This window comes from Prionailurus viverrinus, chromosome C2 (assembly GCF_022837055.1).
Source record: "Prionailurus viverrinus isolate Anna chromosome C2, UM_Priviv_1.0, whole genome shotgun sequence".
NCBI classification, from domain to species: domain Eukaryota; kingdom Metazoa; phylum Chordata; class Mammalia; order Carnivora; family Felidae; genus Prionailurus; species Prionailurus viverrinus.
The window spans coordinates 93,977,756-94,002,313 of NC_062569.1; the positions used below are offsets into that span (position 1 = coordinate 93,977,756).

At 42.9% G+C, this 24,558-nt stretch overlaps 1 protein-coding gene across 11 annotated transcripts in view; it reads right to left on the reverse strand.

The window, feature by feature from the left end:
• LOC125175425 (ADP-ribosylhydrolase ARH1) overlaps window positions 1-24,558 on the reverse strand; it is a 43,545-nt gene that overhangs the window by 8,301 nt on the left and 10,686 nt on the right. For all 11 annotated transcript variants that reach the window (XR_007155791.1, XR_007155789.1, XR_007155790.1 and 8 more), the window contains 7 exons: window positions 21,371-21,483; window positions 16,628-16,829; window positions 14,429-14,606; window positions 13,820-13,928; window positions 12,714-12,815; window positions 9,561-9,650; window positions 1,242-1,409 (listed from right to left, as the gene is read on the reverse strand). Coding sequence is in view for 8 of the 11 variants with exons in the window: in XM_047875975.1 (XP_047731931.1) it covers window positions 1,242-1,409; window positions 9,561-9,650; window positions 12,714-12,815; window positions 13,820-13,928; window positions 14,429-14,606; window positions 16,628-16,829; window positions 21,371-21,483 (962 nt within the window). In the remaining 3 variants the exon portion in view is untranslated. The remainder of the gene's footprint in view (window positions 1-1,241; window positions 1,410-9,560; window positions 9,651-12,713; window positions 12,816-13,819; window positions 13,929-14,428; window positions 14,607-16,627; window positions 16,830-21,370; window positions 21,484-24,558) is intronic.

A 24,558-nucleotide genomic window follows, 5' to 3' on the forward strand; every position in this document is an offset into this window, starting at 1 on the left:
TCTACAAACAGCTACACTGTATGCTCATTATATGTCATGCCCTAAGGTGGGTCCCAGGATACATACAGTTCAGTCCAGTCAGAGATAAACACGCAAATACACAGGAAGCACATTTTTTAAAGATCATCTGGCCCATTCTCAGGAGGTATGTATCAGAAATTTGAAATTAGATCTCCAATTTGTAAAATAATCTATTAGACAGTTGTTTTAACGGCATTTATATCCTTCACAGACAAAGCACGGAAAGCGTTTGACCTGAAGAATAGTGGTTGACAAGTTAAGGAAGGGCATAACAAGCAGGGAGTACAGTTTGGACAAAGGCATACAGGGTGAGGAAACATGAAACATGAACATCCCTTGGGTGTTCAGTGCCAGGGAAAGTGTAGTGAGAGCTGAGGCTGGGGAAAGTGTGAGGTGGCTGGTCCATCACATTTGGGGGAAATTGTGGCATATGCACAATGAGTAGGAAGTAATGTTGATTTGCTTTATTGTGGGAAGCTACATCTACTTTAACATTTTGTCAAGCTGCGGTTCTGAGTAGCAGCTAGGGGTGGGAAGTGGGAGAATGAGGGCGAGAAAGGAACCATTTATACTCCCCCAGAGTTCTTCCTGAAACGCTTCATCTTGGAGAACCCTAGGATGTTCTCAGCAATGACCTGCACAGGGTGAATTGAGGTCAGATCCCTCAGCCTTTCCCCAGCCCCTCTCCCCAGACTAGCCTGGGTCATCCAGCAATGTGCCCAAGCCAGCCAGCAATTAGGCAGCCCTCCAGCTGGCACATGGTCACCACAGCCTCAAACCCCTAAAGGGGGCCATATGTGCCACTCATGGGGATTCCCCACAACACCTTGATTTAGAATCTATCAGGAATTGGAGAATGGCTGGCCTAGCTAGAAAGACCTATGGCAAGCATCTGGTCTGGGAGTGGGGGCAGCAGTTCTGAATTCTACCAATGTTTATAAAGTGTCCTTTGCCTGGACTTGCAGACAAGGGGCTGTGTGTGAAGGGTGTGTGCAGAGCAAGTAGAGTATCAGGCAACAGCATGGATGGCAAGAGGTGGGATGTGTAAGGCCAAATGCCATCCTCCAGGTGGGGACAGGCTGAACATTTCATTGGTGAATTTCCTTACTGTAGTTGGATAGACTTATTGACCACAGAAGAACAGGACTTAAAGAGGTGACAACTAGCAAGACTTGAACTTTCCCCAAATTGTCAAAGGAAGTCAAAGGGGTGGCATTTACCAATCCTTGGGCAGGAAAGCAGAAAGGGGTTAAAACAATCCAGACATTTTCCAGCAAGAAAGGCCTTGTAGTTGGCACAGGGAAAGGCCATCAATGGACAGGAATTCTCCAGGGCACTGATGTAGAGGTACACGGCCCTCATGTGATCACAGATCAGGTAACTGTAACCTTAACAGGGTAAAAAACACAACCAAGGTTTTAGTTTAAGACAAATGAAAATCCCTCCATGCTACTTATTATAACTCTATTGAATTTTATATTCCAGCAGGCTACAAATACATGGGATGTCTCTTGAGCCACATTTTTTAATGTTAATGGACATGGCTACTGCTTTCTTCCTTTTCCTTTTCCAGAGATACCTAAGCTTAATCTATCAAAAAAAAATTGTTTAATTTGAGACCCATTCTTCCATGATCATCAAACTCTCTTTCAGAAAATGGGAGCTTTCAGACAATTGGTGATCTTTACCCACTTCTCACAATGAATATCTGTCTACACATTTTACTTTCTTCATCAACACCCAACAAAATTTTTTATAACTTCATGATACTCATCCCAGCAATGAGACAACCAAGGGAGTCAGCTCTAGCGTTCTGAGGTCTTCAGAGTCCCCCTTCACCTTGGGACCCCCACTCTGGGACCAGTAACCACATCTGAGCTGTGTGTCAACTCTCTTTTTCCCATGGCTGGCACACTCTCTATGGGCAAGCTCCTTCCAGCTGCAACAGGGAGGTGGGGGGTACAAACTAAACCCTTTTCAAATTGTGTTATGAAGAAAAATAAAAAGTGGCCGCTGAAATGTCACAGAAATATTCAAAAGCCATTAAAACCAAACTATCCCATCTGGTAAAAAAAAAAAAAGTTGGAAAATCTACAAATTGTGAAAGGAAACATGTTTTTGGATAATCAATGAATTTAGTAAATTAGATTAGGGATTATTCAATAAAATTGTCAAAAGAATCCTTAAAGTGTCAAAAATTTGGTAAGGCAAGAAAAGACTAAAAACATAGTAATCAGAAATCAGGATAAAATTCCTGTAAGAAATGCTGATAGGTTGGCTATGTTCATAAGAAGAATGTGAGAAGATTAAACAACCCTTGGTCCTTAGCTTTTGACAAATTTAATATTATTTAAAATAATGCTAAGAAGAATGAATTCAAAAAGAACATTCTAGGGGCACCTGGGTGGCTCAGTCGGTTAAACGTCTGACTTTGGCTCAGGTCATGATCTCACAGTTTGTGAGTTCGAACCCCACGTCGGGCTCTGTACTGACAGCTCAGAGCCTGGAGCCAGCTTTGGATTCTGTGTCTCCTTCTCTCTCTGCCCCTCCCCAACTTGTGCTCTGTCTATGTCTCTCAAAAGATAAATAAATGTAAAAAAAAAATTAAAAAAAAAAAGAACATTCTAGAAGAATACATTGACCCTTGAACTTAATTATTAATAGCCTATTGTTGACCAGAACAATAACATGAACTAATAACATGAACAGTTGAGTTGCGGCAAGATGGCGGCTTAGGAGGACGCTGGGCTCACCGCACGTCCTGCTGATCACTTAGATTCCATCTACACCTGCCTAAATAACCCAGAAAACCGCCAGAGAATTAGCAGAACAGAGTCGCCGAGCCAAACGCAGACGAGAGGCCCACGGAAGAGGGTAGGAAGGGCGGCGAGGCGGTGCGCGCTCCACGGACTGGCGGGAGGGAGCCGGGGCGGATGGGCGGCTCGCCGGCCAAGCAGAGCCCCCGAGTCTGGCTTGCAAAAGCGGAGGGGCCGGGCGGACTGTGTTCCGACAGCAAGCGCGACTTAGCATCTGGGAGGTCATAAATTAACAGCTCTGCTCGGAAAGCGGGAAGGCTGGAGGACAAAGGGAGGGAGAGCTGCTGAGCCCCCTGACAACAGAGCTCAGTTTGGTGGGGAACAAAGGCGCTCGCCAGCGCCATCTCCCTTGCCCATCCCCCAGCCAAAATCCCAAAGGGAACCGGTTCCTGCCAGGGAACTTGCTCGCTCCGCGCAAACACCCAACTCTGCGCTTCGGCGGAGCCAAACCTCCTGCAGCGGATCTGACTCCCTCCTGCTGCCACAGGGCCCCTCCTGAAGTGGATCACCTAAGGAGAAGCGATCTAAGCCTGCCCCTCCTGCCCCCGAGCACCTTGCCTACCCACCCCAGCTAATACGCCAGATCCCCAGCATCACAAGCCTGGCAGGGTGCAAGTAGCCCAGACGAGCCACACCACCCCACAGTGAATCCCGCCCCTAGGAGAAGGGAGGAGAAGGCACACACCAGTCTGACTGTGGCCCCAGCGGCGGGCTGGGGGCAGACATCAGGTCTGACTGCGGCCCCGCCCACCAACTCCAGGTATACACCACAGCACAGGGGAAGTGCCCTGCAGGTCCTCACCACGCCAGGGACTATCCAAAATGACCAAGCGGAAGAATTCCCCTCAGAAGAATCTCCAGGAAATAACAACAGCTAATGAGCTGATCAAAAAGGATTTAAATAATATAACAGAAAGTGAATTTAGAATAATAGTCATAAAATTAATCGCTGGGCTTGAAAACAGTATACAGGACAGCAGAGAATCTCTTGCTACAGAGATCAAGGGACTAAGGAACAGTCATGAGGAGCTGAAAAACGCTTTAAACGAAATGCATAACAAAATGGAAACCACCACAGCTCAGCTTGAAGAGGCAGAGGAGAGAATAGGTGAACTAGAAGATAAAGTTATGGAAAAAGAGGAAGCTGAGAAAAAGAGAGATAAAAAAATCCAGGAGTATGAGGGGAAAATTAGAGAATTAAGTGATACACTAAAAAGAAATAATATACGCATAATTGGTATCCCAGAGGAGGAAGAGAGAGGGAAAGGTGCTGAAGGGGTACTTGAAGAAATCATAGCTGAGAACTTCCCTGAACTGGGGAAGGAAAAAGGCATTGAAATCCAAGAGGCACAGAGAACTCCCTTCAGACGTAACTTGAATCGATCTTCTGCACGACATATCATAGTGAAACTGGCAAAATACAAGGATAAAGAGAAAATTCTGAAAGCAGCAAGGGGTAAACGTGCCCTCACATATAAAGGGAGACCTATAAGACTCGTGACTGATCTCTCTTTTGAAACTTGGCAGGCCAGAAAGAATTGGCACGAGATTTTCAGGGTGCTAGACAGAAAAAATATGCAGCCAAGAATCCTTTATCCAGCAAGTCTGTCATTTAGAATAGAAGGAGAGATAAAGGTCTTCCCGAACAAACAAAAACTGAAGGAATTTGTCACCACTAAACCAGCCCTACAAGAGATCCTAAGGGGGACCCTGTGAGACAAAGTCCCAGAGACATCACTATAAGCATAAAACATACAAACATCACAATGACTCTAAACCCGTATCTTTCTATAATAACACTGAATGTAAATGGATTAAATGCGCCAACCAAAAGACATAGGGTATCAGAATGGATAAAAAAACAAGACCCATCTATTTGCTGTCTACAAGAGACTCATTTTAGACCTGAGGACACCTTTAGATTGAGAGTGAGGGGATGGAGAACTATTTATCATGCGACTGGAAGCCAAAAGAAAGCTGGAGTAGCCATACTTATATCAGACAAACTAGACTTTAAATTAAAGGCTGTAACAAGAGATGAAGAAGGACATTATATAATAGTTACAGGGTCTATCCATCAGGAAGAGCTAACAATTATAAATGTCTATGCACCGAATACCGGAGCCGCCAAATATATAAAACAATTACTCATAAACATAAGCAACCTCATTGATAAGAATGTGGTAATTTCAGGGGACTTTAATACACCACTTACAGAAATGGATAGATCATCTAGACACACGGTCAATAAAGAAACAAGGGCCCTGAATGAGACATTGGATCAGATGGACTTGACAGATATATTTAGAACTCTGCATCCCAAAGCAACAGAATATACTTTCTTCTCGAGTGCACATGGAACATTCTCCAAGATAGATCATATACTGGGTCACAAAACAGCCCTTCATAAGTTTACAAGAATTGAAATTATACCATGCTTACTTTCAGACCACAATGCTATGAAGCTTGAAATCAACCACAGAAAAAAGTCTGGAAAACCTCCAAAAGCATGGAGGTTAAAGAACACCCTACTAACGAATGAGTGGGTCAACCAGGCAATTAGAGAAGAAATTAAAAAATATATGGAAACAAACGAAAATGAAAATACAACAATCCAAACACTTTGGGACGCAGCAAAGGCAGTCCTGAGAGGAAAATACATTGCCATCCAGGCCTATCTCAAGAAACAAGAAAAATCCCAAATACAAAATCTAACAGCACACCTAAAGGAACTAGAAGCAGAGCAGCAAAGGCAGCCTAAGCCCAGCAGAAGAAGAGAAATAATAAAGATCAGAGCAGAAATAAACAATATAGAAACTAAAAAAACTGTAGAGCAGATCAACGAAACCAAGAGTTGGTTTTTTGAAAAAATAAACAAAATTGACAAACCTCTAGCCAGGCTTCTCAAAAAGAAAAGAGAGATGACCCAAATAGATAAAATCATGAATGAAAATGGAATTATTACAACCAATCCCTCAGAGATACAAACAATTATCAGGGAATACTATGAAAAATTATATGCCAACAAATTGGACAACCTGGAAGAAATGGACAAATTCCTGAACACCCACACTCTTCCAAAACTCAATCAGGAGGAAATAGAAAGCTTGAACAGACCCATAACCAGCGAAGAAATTGAATCGGTTATCAAAAATCTCCCAACAAATAAGAGTCCAGGACCAGATGGCTTCCCAGGGGAGTTCTACCAGACGTTTAAAGCAGAGATAATACCTATCCTTCTCAAGCTATTCCAAGAAATAGAAAGGGAAGGAAAACTTCCAGACTCATTCTATGAAGCCAGTATTACTTTGATTCCTAAACCAGACAGAGACCCAGTAAAAAAAGAGAACTACAGGCCAATATCCCTGATGAATATGGATGCAAAAATTCTCAATAAGATACTAGCAAATCGAATTCAACGGCATATAAAAAGAATTATTCACCATGATCAAGTGGGATTCATTCCTGGGATGCAGGGCTGGTTCAACATTCGCAAATCAATCAACGTGATACATCACATTAACAAAAAAAGAGAGAAGAACCATATGATCCTGTCAATCGATGCAGAAAAGGCCTTCGACAAAATCCAGCACCCTTTCTTAATAAAAACCCTTGAAAAAGTCGGGATAGAAGGAACATACTTAAAGATCATAAAAGCCATTTATGAAAAGCCCACAGCTAACATCATCCTCAACGGGGAAAAACTGAAAGCTTTTTCCCTGAGATCAGGAACACGACAAGGATGCCCACTCTCACCGCTGCTGTTTAACATAGTGCTGGAAGTTCTAGCATCAGCAATCAGACAACAAAAGGAAATCAAAGGCATCAAAATTGGCAAAGATGAAGTCAAGCTTTCGCTTTTTGCAGATGACATGATATTATACATGGAAAATCCGATAGACTCCACCAAAAGTCTGCTCGAACTGATACAGGAATTCAGCAAAGTTGCAGGATACAAAATCAATGTACAGAAATCAGTTGCATTCTTATACACTAACAATGAAGCAACAGAAAGACAAATAAAGAAACTGATCCCATTCACAATTGCACCAAGAAGCATAAAATACCTAGGAATAAATCTAACCAAAGATGTAAAGGATCTGTATGCTGAAAACTATAGGAAGCTTATGAAGGAAATTGAAGAAGATTTAAAGAAATGGAAAGACATTCCCTGCTCATGGATTGGAAAAATAAATATTGTCAAAATGTCAATACTACCCAAAGCTATCTACACATTCAATGCAATCCCAATCAAAATTGCACCAGCATTCTTCTCAAAACTAGAACAAGCAATCCTAAAATTCATATGGAACCACAAAAGGCCCCGAATAGCCAAAGGAATTTTGAAGAAGAAGACCAAAGCAGGAGGCATCACAATCCCAGACTTTAGCCTCTACTACAAAGCTGTCATCATCAAGACAGCATGGTATTGGCACCAAAACAGACACATAGACCAATGGAATAGAATAGAAACCCCAGAACTAGACCCACAAACGTATGGCCAACTCATCTTTGACAAAGCAGGAAAGAACATCCAATGGAAAAAAGACAGCCTCTTTAACAAATGGTGCTGGGAGAACTGGACAGCAACATGCAGAAGGTTGAAACTAGACCACTTTCTCACACCATTCACAAAAATAAACTCAAAATGGATAAAGGACCTAAATGTGAGACAGGAAACCATCAAAACCTTAGAGGAGAAAGCAGGAAAAGACCTCTCTGACCTCAGCCGTAGCAATCTCTTACTCGACACATCCCCAAAGGCAAGGGAATTAAAAGCAAAAGTGAATTACTGGGACCTTATGAAGATAAAAAGCTTCTGCACAGCAAAGGAAACAACCAACAAAACTAAAAGGCAACCAACGGAATGGGAAAAGATATTCGCAAATGACATATCGGACAAAGGGCTAGTATCCAAAATCTATAAAGAGCTCACCAAACTCCACACCCAAAAAACAAATAACCCAGTGAAGAAATGGGCAGAAAACATGGGTAGACACTTCTCTAAAGAAGACATCCGGATGGCCAACAGGCACATGAAAAGATGTTCAGCGTCGCTCCTTATCAGGGAAATACAAATCAAAACCACACTCAGGTATCACCTCACGCCAGTCAGAGTGGCCAAAATGAACAAATCAGGAGACTATAGATGCTGGAGAGGATGTGGAGAAACGGGAACCCTCTTGCACTGTTGGTGGGAATGCAAATTGGTGCAGCCGCTCTGGAAAGCAGTGTGGAGGTTCCTCAGAAAATTAAAAATAGACCTACCCTATGACCCAGCAATAGCACTGCTAGGAATTTACCCAAGGGATACAGGAGCACTGATGCATAGGGCCACTTGTACCCCAATGTTTATAGCAGCACTCTCAACAATAGCCAAATTATGGAAAGAGCCTAAATGTCCATCAACTGATGAATGGATAAAGAAATTGTGGTTTATATACACAATGGAATATTACGTGGCAATGAGAAAAAATGAAATATGGCCTTTTGTAGCAACGTGGATGGAACTGGAGAGTGTGATGCTAAGTGAAATAAGCCATACAGAGAAAGACAGATACCATATGGTTTCACTCTTATGTGGATCCTGAGAAACTTCACAGGAACCCATGGGGGAGGGGAAGGAAAAAAAAAAAAAGAGGTTAGAATGGGAAAGAGCCAAAGCATAAGAGACTGTTAAAAACTGAGAACAAACTGAGGGTTGATGGGGGGTGGGAGGGAGGAGAGGGTGGGTGATGGGTATTGAGGAGGGCACCTTTTGGGATGAGCACTGGGTGTTGTATGGAAACCAATTTGTCAATAAATTTCAGAAAAAAAAAAAAAAAAAATAACATGAACAGTTGATTAACACATATTTGGTGGAAGTGTAATACTGTATTCTTACAGTAAAGTAAGCTAGAGAAAAGAAAATGTTGAAAAAAATCACAAGGAAGAGAAAATACATTTACAGTACTGTACTGTATCAAAAAATCCATGTATAAGTGGACTTGTACAGTTCAAATTCACATTGTGCAAGCATCAATTGTGTATTTAGAAAAGAAACTGTACATTTTTTTATTAAGTTCATTTATTTTGAGAGGAAGAGAGGGCAAGGGAGGAGAGAGGGAGAGAGAGAATCCCAAGCAGGCTCTGCACTGCCAACGCAGAGCCCGACACAGGGCCTGAACTCACAAACTGTGAGATCATGACCCAAATCGAAAACAAGAGTCAGATGCTTAACTAACTGAGCCACCTGGGCACCCAAGAAATGTATATTTATTGAATGCACTCAAGATTATCTTAAAAACAATTTTGAGGAACTGTCAAATTTAGCAAGTCATCAGTGAATTGAACCTTCAGCTAGCCAGCTTTGGGCGTGTCGTTCTCCTTCTACCACAACTAAGCTCTGCAGAGGATGCAGCTAGTGTGGACCTGCCACAAATCAGGGCCCAGGAAAAATAGGGTTTATTGGCTTGAGTGATGATATATCACTGCAGGGCTTAAAAAGTGGGTAGGCCAGGAGAAGTATGGTGTACGCTTTTAATTTCGGGCACTCCTCCCCCAGAATTCCTGGGCTCCAAAGACATCTATTCAATAAGTTCTGGGAAAGGCATTATGGGGCATAACAAAGGACATGAGAAGGAAGACCCCCCTGTGTTCCACACTGGCTGACTCAACATATAGGCTACTGGTGAATTCCAGCCTCTGGGGCAGCCAAACCCCAACTCTCTCTGGCTTTCTGACCTGCATGAATGAAGGTGGGACAGCCAGGTTGGTCTTGGCCTCCATTGACGAAGTAGTCCACGTGTCCAACAGGAATCCGAATACCCGCATCTGGAAGGAGGAAGAATCTCATTACTTCTGATTGCAGGGGCTTATTTTCCAGGCCCCACAGCAGGGTCCACTGGCAGCAGAGCCTGAGCTCTGCCTTTGGGAGCGCATCCACTCTGTGTGCTCCTTGGGTGCCCACCTCACTCCTAAGTGCTGTGAAACTGAAGAACCTGCCATCAGTTTTCTAAAGGTGTTTTTATACACTGGAAGGAAGCAAAGAAGAATAAAGCCATAAGATACTCATATTTGTCTAATAAATTCGAGAAAAATATCCCTTAACATAAGTTTTTATAAATTTTTTTAAATGTTTATTTATTTTTGAGACAGAGAGAGACAGAACGTGAACGGGGGAGGGTCAGAGAGAGAGGGAGACACAGAATCTGAAACAGGCTCCAGGCTCCGAGCTGTCAGCACAGAGCCCGACGCGGGCCTCGAACTCATGGACCGCGAGATCATGACCTGAGCCAAAGTCAGACGCTCAACTGACTGAGCCACCCAGGCGCCCCTCCCTTCACATAAGTTTTTGTAAATCACTAAATATTACAAGCTTGGTGAATTTCCTTGTCAAACACGGTTTACTTTGTTTTGAGCAAGAGTTCACATATGTATGTGTGGGGCCACATTTCCACAGTCTCCCTCATATTTTTGTGCTTATCTGACTGAGCAGAAATAAGATCTGGCTAATTTGAAACACTTTAGCCCTCATCTCATCATTGTGACCACAGCTGACTCCTCAGATGGGGTCAGTGGCAGCTGCCAAAGACCCCAGTTTTCCCCTTCAAAACATCTTTCCCCTTCCCACATCTATCACTACTGTAAGTGATCGGTTGGTTGTTATTTGTTTACTGGCATCTATCCAGGGGTTAAGCAATGACCTGGAAGTTATCCTTGCTTCCTTTCTTTCTGTCACTCCCTACACTTAGCCCATCACTTGTCTAGTCAACTCTACCTCCAAAATACCTCTCAAATCTTTCTTTTTTCAGTTTTTTAAAAGACTTTTTTATGTTTATTTATTTTTGAGAGAGACAAAGAGTGAGAGAGAGTGAGGGGCAGAGAGAGAGGGGGACAGAAATCCAAAGGGGGCTCTGGGATGACAGCAGAGAGCCCAATGTGGGGCTTGAACTCACAAACTGTGAAATCATGACGTGGGCCGAGATCGGATGCTTAACCGATTAAGCCACCCTGGTTCCCCTTGAGTCTTTTTTTTTTTTTTTTAATTTTTTTAACGTTTATTTATTTTTGAGACAGAGAGACACAGAGCATGAAGGGGGGAGGGGCAGAGAGAGAAGGAGACACAGAATCGGAAGCAGGCTCCAGGCTCCGAGCCATCAGCCCAGAGCCTGACGTGGGGCTCGAACTCACGGACCGCGAGATCGTGACCTGAGCTGAAGTCGGACGCTTAACCGACTGCGCCACCCAGGCGCCCCATCCCCTTGAGTCTTTATATTTCTCTCTGTCTCTACTGCCCCCACCTCTGCACAAGCCACCACCATCTCTTGGCCTCTACTGTAAACACCTTCTAATGAGCCTCCAGGCTCCCCTTAGTGTCCTCTGCAACTTATTCTGTGCACAGCATCCACAATAATCTTTACAGGAAATCCTAATTGCCTCCCTGTTCTCACTGCCTGTAGAATAAAATGTAAACTCCTCACCATGGCCAGCCTGGTCCTCCTCCCTCTTCTCTAGCCTCACTCCCTGCCCTCTAATCACATGGTTTTCTTTCCTGTCCCCCACCCATGTCCAGGCTTTTGTTTGGCTGTTCTCTCCAACTTGAATGTTCTCCCAGCTTTTCCCAGGACTTGCTCATTCTCATCCGCAAATCTCACCTCCTGGGACAGACTTTCCTCAATAATCCTTCCTGAAGTAATCCGCCTCCCCACTCCACAAGTCACCCTCTGCCCCACATCCTCCATTACCACACTTATAGTGTGTAATAATGTCTGTTTACTTGCCTGGAAGCTCTACAACTTATAGCAGGGACTTGGCCTTTTTTCTGCTATATCCCTAATACCAGCACCGTACCTGTCACATGTGAGTACCTAATGTTTATTGAAGGAAGTAATGAATGAATGCCCTCTCAATTAGTCTGTATTTCCATGTGGGCAGGGACCTTCTTCAATGCCTTGTGTGTTGCATTCTTGGTGCTAACTACATAATTCAATGAAAATCGGTTAAACAAATGGAATGATTTTTTTTCCTCTGGTCACATTAGGAAGAGGCTCCAACTTTGAAGGAGACTGAGAGGCCGCCCTCTGATAAATAGGGACCTAACAAGTCACCTATTTAGCAAACTTAGAAACAGAAGTAGTTGACCTTGATAATTAATATGGTTAACCCAACAGCTAGGCAGAAGCCTGTGGTCTTTGCTTTCCTAACTGTGAGATGACAAAGGTGGAAAAGAGGGTTGAATTACATGACTGCATGGGTTTCTTCCAGAATTATGAGTCTGTGAGTGTTGGGTGCTAAGAAGAAGGCTTCTGAACAAAGGGAATGAGACATGGACACCTCTCACTTGAATAGCAGACTCTTCTGGTGAGGGATAGGCATGAATTGATCTCATACCCACCATCCTGAGCACAGGATCTGGCTAACTCCTGGGCATTCCATATCAAAGTAGAAATGAGGAGGAATGCCCATCCCCTTTTCCAGCTAGTCAGAATAGCTTAATTTGGTCACAATGGATTCAGAGTGGGGGGGGGGGGTAGGATTTCTCATTTTTCACTGGACTGAAGGGCTGGCTCCTCCCTGGGGAGGAGGAAGTCCTGACAGGCCTGAGTATCTGCCCCAGAAGTGGAATGTCCCAATCCCATGGGGCCAGGCACATTCACCCTGAAAAAAAGTAGTATGACTTTCCCCTATGCCAGCCAGGCAGCAGTGTCCTCCCCCACCCAGCCTTGTCACAAGATTTAGTGTTAACCAGAGATCAAGATGATGCTGGTAAACTCCTCACTGCAACAGAAGCTCAGAAGGGAGGGAATCTGCCCAGAGCTACACAGGTAGATGCCAGCCTCCTAGCCCCTGCCATGCTCATCCCCCCCCCATCCCAGGAGGGTCACCCCCACTCACTGTCAGTGTCTGTGTGGATGGCCTCCACAAAGAGGGCATCTCCAGGGTCCAGGCGCTCCTCCAGGCTGGCTCTGGTGTACTCTGGTCCAGCGGGGTCCAGGCCTGCTGGGACAGACTGATGTCAGGGGCCCCTTTCATCTCAGCTTCCAGAACCCTCATGGACCCATCACACACCTCTCCAGGCAGTCCTTCCTGGTCAGATCCTAGAGTCCCCCAGCAAGGATCCGAGGACAAGAGGACCAGCTCAGGGCCATTGTACCCAGGAAAACGCATGCTGTGTCTCTAACTCTCAATGACACAGCTTCTCTGGCTCTGAAGTGAGCCAGTTGGTAAGGGCTAATGTGAGTAATATTAATCCTCATGTACTCATAACAACAGCTATAATTTTTTGAGCAGTTACTATGTTCAAGGCCTTGTGCTAGTCTTCACAAGTAAAAATCACTGTCCCCAGGTGTTAGTTTGGGTCTGTTTTCCTCTCCCTCCCCCAAAGCAAACCCTGAGACAAGGATTTAAAGCATAAGTAGCTTTTTGGGAGTAGATCACAGAAAGCATAATGAAGGAGTGGAAAAAATGAATCAGAGCATGGGGGAAAAAAAAAGTATTGAATGGATTATCACTTTGGGCAACTTGGTCTCATTCCACTGGGACCCTTCTGAGAGGCTCTGTAGAACATGACTCATGACTGTGGGACAAGTTGTCCCACAGAAGAGCCAGAAAGCAGAGTATTTACCACATAACTCTGGTCTTTTATTGATTGAGGGTAGCTTCTAAAGCATAAAATCCCTAGTGTTTTGCAAGTATTTAGCATAATTGACTAAAGGTGATTTCCACAGTGGGCCAAGGAGATATGACCTATTATAACTCATTTCGCAGAAGTAGTAACTGAGGCTCAGAAAGAAATACATGGGCTCTTATACTGACATTAGAGATCACACAATAACAACACAGTACTGTTTTATGTAAATGGCCACAATAAGTAAAATTTAGTGGAAATAAATGACTTGGTCATAAGAACAAAGATCCTTCTGCTTGCCTCAATAGAGGGATTTCAAGGGCATTCTCTCTTTATCTCCAAACTTGGGGTGATGGGCAGAGAATAATGTTACCTGTGATCCGTCCTAACTGGCCTTCGTAGAAATATCCCACCACGCCCCCAACGTGGGCTCCCAGGCTAACACCAATGATGTGGATTGAGGACTTCGACACACCCAATACCTAGAATGGGTCATTTACAAGTGAGTTGCATTTGGGCCATGGCAACCTGGGCCTCACAGTGTCACACTTTTCCTTGAAGCTTCAGAATCCGAGGACCCCGGGCATGATGTACCCACCACACACACTTTGGGGGAAAAAGGCAGAATTTTCATTCCATTCATCACTCAACTTCTTCCTAGAAACCCCACCTTGATGATTGCCTCACTTTCTTTTTGGTGCTCGACGTGTGTGAGTAATGCCCATGGCCACTCCCTCTCGAGTGACTCCCTATCTAACATGCAGTGGCACATTTTACAGAGGAGGAGCGGGAGGCTCAGAGAGGGCCAACTACTTGCCCAGAGTCAGCACTGTAAGTGGTAAAGTTGAGATTAGAATCGAAGACCCACAAGCCACTAGGTAGCTCTGCTTCCGCCCTAAAGCTCCTCCTCATATGTTGATTCTTTCTGTTTCCTCTCCCCTAATAAGCAGGCAAAACTCCCCCAAAGCTCTTGTGTACCTACCAGTAGTTTCTTGAGGAAACGGGAGATCTCTAGGCCCAGCTTAACCACATTCTGCACGGCTGAGAAGTAGATACCCGTAGAGCCATAAACCCAGTCCACAGCAATCACATTAGCATTTGCTGCTTGAAGAAGGGCACCGATGAATTTATCAATCCAAGAAGGCTTTGTACCTAAAGCCCTAGACATGGGGCCAAAAAAGGATGGGAAAATTATCTGCCAAGCCAATATCCATTGTCATGGGAATTACAGTGACATTCTCTATTAACAGAATAAACCCGGGGGCGGGGGCGGGGGGGGGGGGGGACGATCAAAATGAATCAGGGGGATATATGGGCAATAAACCCTCTACCACTTTGAGCATAGGGAGGACATAATCCTATAGTCACCAGGGCTTCTGCCTGCATATATGGAGCCTTTGTGTAAATTATAAAAGAGTGCCTTTTGTTTTAGGTAGATGCAGCCTCATGCCTGGGCTCAGAACTCAGGTTGAATTCCAGCCCCACCAGCCCTCAGTCAGGTACCTTTGGGCAATGGATACCACACAAACCATATGTACTGACATTGCTTGTGTTATTTATAGAAAAAAAGAAGGTAGCTTTGTACATTAGAGTTAAGATTTGCAATCTTAATTCTCATTCTATAATATATGCAATTCCCTTGGGACGCCTGGGTGGCTCAGTTGGTTAAGCGTCTGACCTCGGCTCAGGTCATGACCTCATAGTTCATGAGTTCAAGCCCAGTGTCAGGCTCTGTGCTGACAGTTCAGAGCCTGGAGCCTGCTTCAGATTCTGTGTCTCCCTCTCTCTCTGCCTCTCCCCTGCTCACACTCTGTCTCTCTCCCTCTTTCAAAAATAAACATTAAAAATATATTTTAAAAATATGCACTTCCCTTGAAGAATGTTTTTATGTACTTGTTCTTTTGATCATACTTTCATTAATTCAATGGGTCAGTATTCCAGGTGCTTTGTGAGAAATAAAGAAAAATAAGATATAGTCTCTATTCTTCTGGAACTCATAGTATAAAAGCGCTTTTCTAGGAAAAGGAGAATGATAGAAAAAATTTCATAGAACTTTACCAAGAGTTTGGGATCTGGAGAAGTTTTCTCAGTGGCCCACAGTGAAGGAATGGTAAGAGCATACTCACGTAGGCAGAGGAGCACAAATTGGGTGTGTGCCATAGAAAGTGGATTTCAGGGGATCTAGGAGCAGACAGAGTGACAGCTGCTGAGCTCTCCAGCTCTGTTAGCTATCTCTTGGTTGGGGATACACATACAGCCTTAGATAGTGGCTAAATAGAAGATTTTCTGGAGAAGAGACTTTGGCATAAGAGTAAGGAAGTATATACCTAAGGAGGTATAGAGCCGGGTGCTCAGGGTCCAGGGATTTGAGAAGCAGAGAGAACCCAGAGGCCATGAAATGGTGATCCTTTGTGCAGTGCCTTTGCATCCACCTCTTCATTGGACACTCCCATCTCTAGTTGCTCTATACTGCTACTATTTTCACTGCATTTTCTCCCTCTTTCCTCCCACCAACCTTCTTCTGTTTTAGGCCTTGTCAGTGGGCTCTGGAGAGAAGACGTTGGAAGGAAGGATAGTGGTCGAATTGAGACTCAGTGACTACATATTATAACAAAATTTGGACGATAGGGCATCAAAGAAATCAAACCTGAGAAAGGTTAGTCTCAGGAGATGATGGAAGTAGCACCCGTGAGTGGAAGTTTCTTAAATCATAAAGCCAGAGAAGAAATAAAGAAGAGGAAATAAAACCCTGGATAAAAACACCATGCCCTTACTCTGATTACACACAGCCCATGACCTCACTGGCTGAGATGAGTCACATACCCCATGCTTCAGGAAGGAAAGATCAACTGGGACCATTTCTACAACTTCCCTTTTATTCAGATGTGGAAACCAAGGCTTCGTGTGCTGGGACAACTTGTCCGGGGTCATACATATTTACTGTTTGAGAGCATGTAGATAAGACCAAGCAGAGGACTAATATACATGACCAACAGGAATAAACAACATAATGTGTATTCATGTTGATATGAGAAACCTTCAAAGACAGCAGGAGGTGAGAGATAAAACATGTGACTGTCAGTAAATCCATCTCTCCCCTTGGTCCCCATTAACTTCCTGTGGCCTTATGGTCACTCTCTAGTTCTTAGTGAAGATGATCCTATTGGTTGATTACTCCCACCTGAATCCATGGATGATTAGTTTAGTTCCCAGAGAGGCATTGAACCCAGACTTTTGGATGTCACTACTTTCCTGCACTAGCTGACCACAGCTAGGATCCAAAGGGGTGAAGAGGAGAAACTGGACTTTGAGATTGGTGCCTTGGAGAAGATTAGCATTCTGGAAGTCAGTGCACTTTGTCTGTGGGATAGGAGGTGCATCTCCTGGAGGAAAAAACAAAAAGAAAAACAAGAAAGATTCAAGGTGAGGTCATCTATTCTTAGAAGGAAGACAATTGTTCTTGAGAGGAAGAGACAAACAGGGGCTTACCAGCATTTATTATAAATCAGCTAGTACAATATTCAGACTCACTTATTAAAGACATCACTTCTGTAACCAAAATCTGTGAATAGTTTCCATGTCTAAAGATACATTGCCAGAAAAGGATATGAATATTACTCAACTAGAGAAGATTAAAAGCCATGGTGAAGTGGATATTGTCATGAGATAAATTGAGTACCCCCCCCCCAACCATAAATCCATATGTTGAAGTCCTAACTCCCAGGACCTCAGAATGTGACTGTATTTGGAGATAGAGTCTTTATGTTAAATAAATAGAGGTATTTATGCTAAAATGAAGCCAATAGGGTGGGTCCTAATCCCATATGGCTGGTGTCCTTATAAGAATAAATTTGGACACAGACACAGAGGAAAGACAATGTGAAGACACATGAAGTAGAAGGTCAACTGCAAGCCAAAAAATAAGTCAAATAATGTCACACCTTTGTGCAAAAGAGGGCATTTCCCTCAGAATGAAACCTGAAGTCCTAACATTGGACTAAAGCCCCAAATGGTCTAAACCATGAGCTCCGGGAAAGCTTTGCCTGTCTCATTCTGGCCACGTGTCTTCCCAACTCTTCCTCACTCTACACAGGCCTAGACCACCTGAGGGTCTTTGCACCAGCCATCCCTTCTGCCTGGAGTGTCTTTTCCACAGACATCCACATGGCTAACACCCTCTTCTCTTCCGAGGCTTTGCTTGTCAAGTGTAACTACTTTAAATTGCCATCTGCCTGTGCTCCTCACCCCTGTTCTCTCAATTTTTGTCATCTTAATCTACTTCCTTTTATAGCAATCATCACCTTCTAATCTCCTATGGAATTTACTAGTTTATTATTAAATTTATTGCTTACTTATTTCCCTGTATTAGGATATACTTTCAAAGAAGGCAGAGATTTTTATCCATTTTGTTCACTCTACTGCCCAGAATAGGGTATGCCACACATAATAAACATGAAAAGCTACTTCTTTGAAAATAATAATAAACTAGTTGTACTTTTGATTGATAAGACAGAGTAAGACAAAAAGAGGGAAGTCACAAGTAAACAATATAGAGAATAAAAAGGGATATATAGTAGACTTTTTAAAAAAAAACTATTAAAGAGCATGTTTATACCCACCCAAAATTAAAATTACAGGTATTTGCCTAGAAAATAGACAATTTCCTAGAAAATATAACTTACTGAAACTTAGTCAAAAAGAAAAAATAGAAAGTCAAGTGTAAAACAGTAGCATGAGGGAATTGAAACAGTAGTTTTTGATTTATTCATCAAAAAACCTCTACCAGGCCAGACAGTTTTCCAGAAAAATTCTATCATTCCTTCAATTCCTATCACTGTTCCAGACAATAGAAAAGGGGGATAATCTAAATTCATTCTACAAAAATAACCAAGATATCCAAATTGGACAAGGATAGAAGGAGAAAAGAAAACAAAAGGCCAATTTCACTATTAAACACAGACATAAAGACCCTGGGTAAATTACCAGCAAATCTAAGCCCATCAAAGATAATATGCATAAAAAATACATCATGGCCAAGCAGGGTTTAATCCAAGATATGAAAAGATGGCTTAACAGTAGAAGATATATTAATGTACTTCACATATGAAAAATTAAAGAGAAAAACCCATATGCTCATCTCAATAGATGGAGAAGAAAGAAGCACAATAAAATTTAATATCCAACATTTCTTAACCTAAGAAAAAGCATTATCCAAGAGCCTATCTGATGACCATACTTATAGGCGAAACATTAGAAGCATTCCATTTGGAACTGGAAACAAATGAGAATGTCTGCTATCAGTGCTTCTATGAAATATTGTACTGGAAGTTCTAGTCCAAGCCAGGGAAACAAGACAATAAAATGGAATCAAAGTTACAAAGTTTGAAAAGGAGGAGAGAAAATTGACAATATTTGCAGATACATAATAAAACTTTCTATCATTCGAGAGTATGGAAGGTGGCACAGTGAATCATACTCCGATATCCCCTCTCCCTAACCACCTTTCCAACCAAAGACTAATCATAGATGAATATCAAAAGAGAAGAAAGACATAGATGATCTCAAATATAAAGATTATATCTCTGTGGGCAAGAACAAGAACAGAACTGCAATATGGTGCTGGGTTCCTGTTCTGGGAGAAGACAGTGGTTGTGAGGATTCAGCTCTGTGAGGTAAGGGGGGTCCAGTAGTGCTTTGTGTCAGTGCTTTGTGGAAGGTCAGCACCAGGCGAAGCTCTCCAACTCCATAAAGGAAGCTAAAAACAAAAGCAATACAACAAAAAAGTAGCTATTGACTTTTTACCTGGGGCTATAGGTTTATTTAGGAAGGCAGGATGGAAAGACAGGGCCTCACTAAGAAGAACTGAGACAACCCCCCTCCCCCCGCCAAATGGAGGAGAGAGTCTAAAGATGGGAAGGAATGGGGGTGGGGGGTAGAGGTGGGGAAGGCCATAAAAACAAACTTCTCATTGACACTGAAATAAAACTAACCTATTGTGTTAGAAGTCAAGATAATAGTTATCTTTGGGGTGGTAGTGATTAAGAGGGGATATGTGGAATGGGTTTTAAGAACCTGGTAATGTTTTATTTCTTGATTTGGATGATGGTTACACAGGTGAGTGAATTCACTGTGAAAATTCATTAATCTGTGTATTAATAATCTGTGCGCTTGTCTGTATATATGTTGTACTTCAATAGCGAGTTTTCTTTAAAAAAAAAGCCTGCAAACAAAATATCTAAATTTATACAGAAATCAAATGTTTACAAAGATAGTCAATAAAGCCAATAAGTGGATCATGAATTCATTCCAGGTGAAATAAGTTTTTAAAAGCCTTTGACATAGACTTTTAAATAAATATGCTGAGAACCCACAAGGATAAAAATAAAGACAGAGCATATAAAATTATGAAATAAAAACACAAATAAATAATAAAATAAGATTTATAGAAAAAACCTGGTTAGGAAATTAGAAATGAAAAAGATAACAATTGAAATAAAAAGGGAATCAATACTGTAATGTTTAGGACAGAAGTAAAAGAAAATTTTAGAAAGAAAAAGAAAATTTAGAAAAAGTACAGACAATAGATGGAAAGATTCTATTTTTATCTCGTAGCTGTTCTCTAAAGGAAGTGAATGGGAGAAGAAGCACTAGTTTGAAAAGATAATTATTTAGAATTTTCCACAACTAAAGATATGATTTCTCCAATCAAAACTTGTACTCAGGGTAATGAGCGAGATAAAAAAATTAAATCTACACTAGGCACATTATAGTATAACACCAGAATGTCAAGGATAAAAAGATATTTTTTAAAATTCCCAAATGCATTGGACAACTTAGAAGAAATAGATAATTTTCTAGAAAAATCCAATTTAGTGAAACTGACTCAAGAATAGTAAGCCCAAATAAAACTAGCATCAAAACATTAAATTGGTAATCAAGAGTTTTTCTGACTCTAAAGTATACTAGAGCTAGATGGTTTTATCTGAGAACTGCACTGCTTCAAAGTACAAATAGTCTTTATCTTATATAAACTGTTTATAGAATAGACACTTATTTCATGAGGTTATAATAATCTTAGTATTAACTGGACAAGGGTAATGCAAGAAAAGAAAATGATAGGTAAATTTTCTATGGACATATAATCAAAATAATATATAAATATATACAAAAGTAAAAATAAATTTTGGCAAAATAAAATTCAGTATTATATTTAAAAATACACCACGATTAAAGGATTTGTCCCTAGTGATCTTAGTCTGATTGGGCTAGCCATTAGGGCTTAGAAGAAAATATGAAAAATTGCCTTTATAGTATGATTGCTTAAACAAGACACTGGAAGCACAAATCATAATAAGAAATAAGAATTAAGACAACAATGTAATACTATTTTTTCCATCAGGTTGACAATATGAAAAATGTTTGATACTGTGAAGTATTGGCAGAGAGGTGGGGAACCAGCCATGCTCACATATTAATAAATAGTTGTAACTTCTTTGCAGGCAACATTTCCCACATCTATCAAAAAAGTTGGGTAGTGGATTAGCAAGGACATCCACCATTCTCAGTGGCAAAATCTTGGTTAGTCTGGAAATTTTTAATTTAAAATTAAATATATCTTGGTACAGTGGATATTTATAGGGTGAATGTAAGTCATATTTTGGAACTGATGCAATATTATTTTCTTACAGTCTTGTGCCGGGTGAAAGGATTAATGCAGCTTTTAGGGGACTTGAGAAAGTATCCTGGTCGTTACCAGTCCCTTTATGATTGTAGGTTTTTTTCCCTCCCTCTTCTAAATTCATCTCAAGAGAAGAGAAGGCTTTTAGGGGACCCTCCAAATGTTAGCACTATATAAATAGTTGGTTTGAGAAATAGAAGCACTGACTGAAAGAAATTCCACCTAAGGCCCGAGCCCCCGAATTACCTGCACTTCCAATGCTGAGCCACAAAAGGAGTCCCCACGAACAGAAGCTTCTGTCCCCTAGGCCGGGGGGCATTGCTGAGCTGGAGGTCTCAGAGCTGGAGTGAAGCTGACCCCTAATGCCAAAAGAGATCACAGAAGCCCGTCTCTCAAAGTTTTGGATACCCAACACTCACTTGAGTCTCGCTGATTATTAACTGGCCTCATGACCTGTTAGAGAAAAATAAACTCTCCCTATTTGTCTAACCTCCACAGTTTTTTGGTTTCTTCTTCCCAATGAAAATAAATACACTTCGTTTTTTAGGCAGGGGACATTGAAACACATTGTCCTTCCTCTCTGAGCCAAACATCATCAGGAAATGATTTCCTGCCCCTCTCCCACTTCCTATTATAAAATGTTAGTAAAAACCCAGGCAGAAGTCTTTTATCTCTAGGTGATGACAAAACCCACAGAATCATCGTGGACATGTTTATCTCCCTAGGAAGACTCTGAGCAACTTGAGGTCAAAGACCTTCTCCTTTCATTTTGAATCCCCAGGGCCTAGAATAGAACTGGACCAATAATATGTGTTTAGTGTATATTTAACAGAAAGAGTGGAAAATATGAAGTTTGCCTCTGACAGTACCTTCCTTTCAAAGAGACGTTCATCTTTTTACAAATAAAGAATGAAGAAACTGAACAGTAGACAAAGAAAGTGACCCGTTGCAACCCTGTTGTTAGACGTGGCTGCGCTGGCCTGTAACCAGGGCGTTTCCAGCACACCACATGGCCTCTTCACCCAAAAGAGTGGCAGAAACCACAGAGAGCTAGTTCTGGGCAGGTCAGGGGAATGGGGAAGGCAAGGTACTTGCCCAGCACTCCTTAAACTGCAGCGTACCGCTACGAGGTGGAACCTGCCAGTAGGGCACTATCACACTTTCTGGACAATAGCTCTGTGAGGTGTGTACAGCCTTAGAGCATAGAGAGGCTAAGTAACTTGCACAAGGTCATGTAGAGTTGGGACGAACTAATCCCAGAGGCCATGCTCCGCACCTGTGCACCAGAAAGTAACAGTCCCCAAGGAAGCCTTGGCGCTGTGTCATCATGGCTGTGCCAGGTCTGCCCAAGATGAGGATAAAATGATTTTGGAGGGAAGCCCTTGCTTCCCCTGGTGCACATGATCCCACTACTCGAGCACTGCTGCCACCAGGAAGGAGAGGAGCGATAAATAGGGCACTACTGAAGGCTGCTCTGGTGTCACCGACCACGCCAGGTGTGGTAGTCTGGCTCCTCGGAGAAGAGACACCAAGATGGGGCTAGATGGGCAAGAGATTTACCGGAGATAACACCTGTGAGGAATAAGGGAAGCTGAAGAAGGCAGAGACAGTCTTTAGACCATGATGCAAGTTTGACACCTGTGAAGAGGGGAAAGGAAATGGATGACATAGGAAAAGTCTTGGACTGCCTCCCAGTTCCTGGAATGTTCTGGCAAGGGCAATGGGGAATGTTCAAGCCGAAGTTGTTGTTGTTGTTGTTGTTGTTTTTAAGGATTTTTTTTCTTAAGTTTATTCATTTATTTTGAGAGAGAGAAAGCATGAGCAGGGAGGGGCAGAGAAAGAGGGAGAGGGGAAGAACCCGAGGCAGGCTCTGCAACGTCAGCACAAAGCCGGAGGTGGGGCTTGAACCGCAAGATCATGACCTGAGCCAAACCCAGAGTCGGACACTTAACCGCTTAACCGACCCGAACCATCCTGGGGCCCCAAGCTGAAGTTTCTTATTAACGAAGCCCTGTCTTACAGTAATGAACCTGATTAGCATCTCCACCCTGCTCAGTCACTAGCTGGGGTCAGTCTCAGCACAAAGATGAGGATAGATCCAGAAAGGCCGCAACTGGGACCGTGAATCAATCAGGGTCCCTGGGGCCAGAGATTGAGGGCTGCATTTTCATAGCCGCTCACACCACAGCCAGAGCTGGCACACCAAGCTAGCTACTCCAGTCATTCTAGCACAGTATTCCTTGTGGGTGGCATTAATACAGCTGACACTTAGAGAGCACCTTCCCTTTCCCCTTCGTCATCTAGTACAGTACTCTTCAAGTAGTTCTGCTGGAGTTCTCCTGTGTGCAGGACCACCTGCCTCAGCATCATCCAGGGAAACTGGAGTCCATGGGCTCCAGGCCCAGAGACCCTGAGAGACAGCACTTGCCGGACAACACCCAGCTGCTATAGATGATGACACTGAGACCAAAAAAAAAAGGGAAGTAGGAACCTTAAATGGGACGGGTGCAACCAAGCACAATGTAGAGAGAGGAGTCCCAGTCACAGCCCAGGCATTGGATGGGGTCTCCTTGGTGTCAGAGGAAGAGGAGGCTCTCTGGGGAGGGCAGGGAAGCTTAGGGGAGAGTGAAGACTCTGTCCATTTCACAGTCTGACCTGAGCTCTGCTCTGCCCCTCCCTACCCCTGCACCCAAATGTGGATCAAGCCTCAACGAGCTTTCTCCCTGACTTCCCCTCATAGTTGTGAGAAGGTGAAGAGAGGGCACAGGCTTCTGACATCACCATGTAACTCTTGGGTTCCATTTTGGCCTTGTCTAAGGCAAACTTTCTAACTACAGCTAACAGTTGCAGTATGATAGGATTGGAGACACGTGGCTTGGGTTTAAACCCCGGCTCCTTCTCACCCTAGACATGTGACTTTGGACAGATGGAAGCTTCTCTGAGCCCAATTTCTTCATCTGCTAATGGGCTGTAATAAACTACTTGACACTTGGTAACTTTTTCTTCCTCCTTTTCTTTTTCCTTCTCCAAATGGATACCCTAGGTGTCACTTCTCCTAACCCCCAAACTCCCAAAATGGAAAATGATGGGAAGGCTCCCCACTATGCCCTATCTTGTTGACCCCTGGATCCCTAACCAGATACCAGCAGCCATCCCATGAGGAGCTGATCCAGTAGGCTGGTTAGTTGTGAAATCATCAGAATCTCTATTCCTTCCCCCTCACTCTCAGTAGCTCTGTGGCTGTTTAAAAAACAAAACAAAACAAAACAAAAAGCACATTTACTTGCCCTGGAGAGGTATAGAGGGGAGTAAATGGAGAATATGGTGGCTGAAGAAGCCTGGAGGAGGGTGGATGTGGCCAATGCTAATTTTGCAGCTCTTACAAAAAATACTGCCAAGACTTCTAGATAACATCTAGCAATCTTAGGTAACAA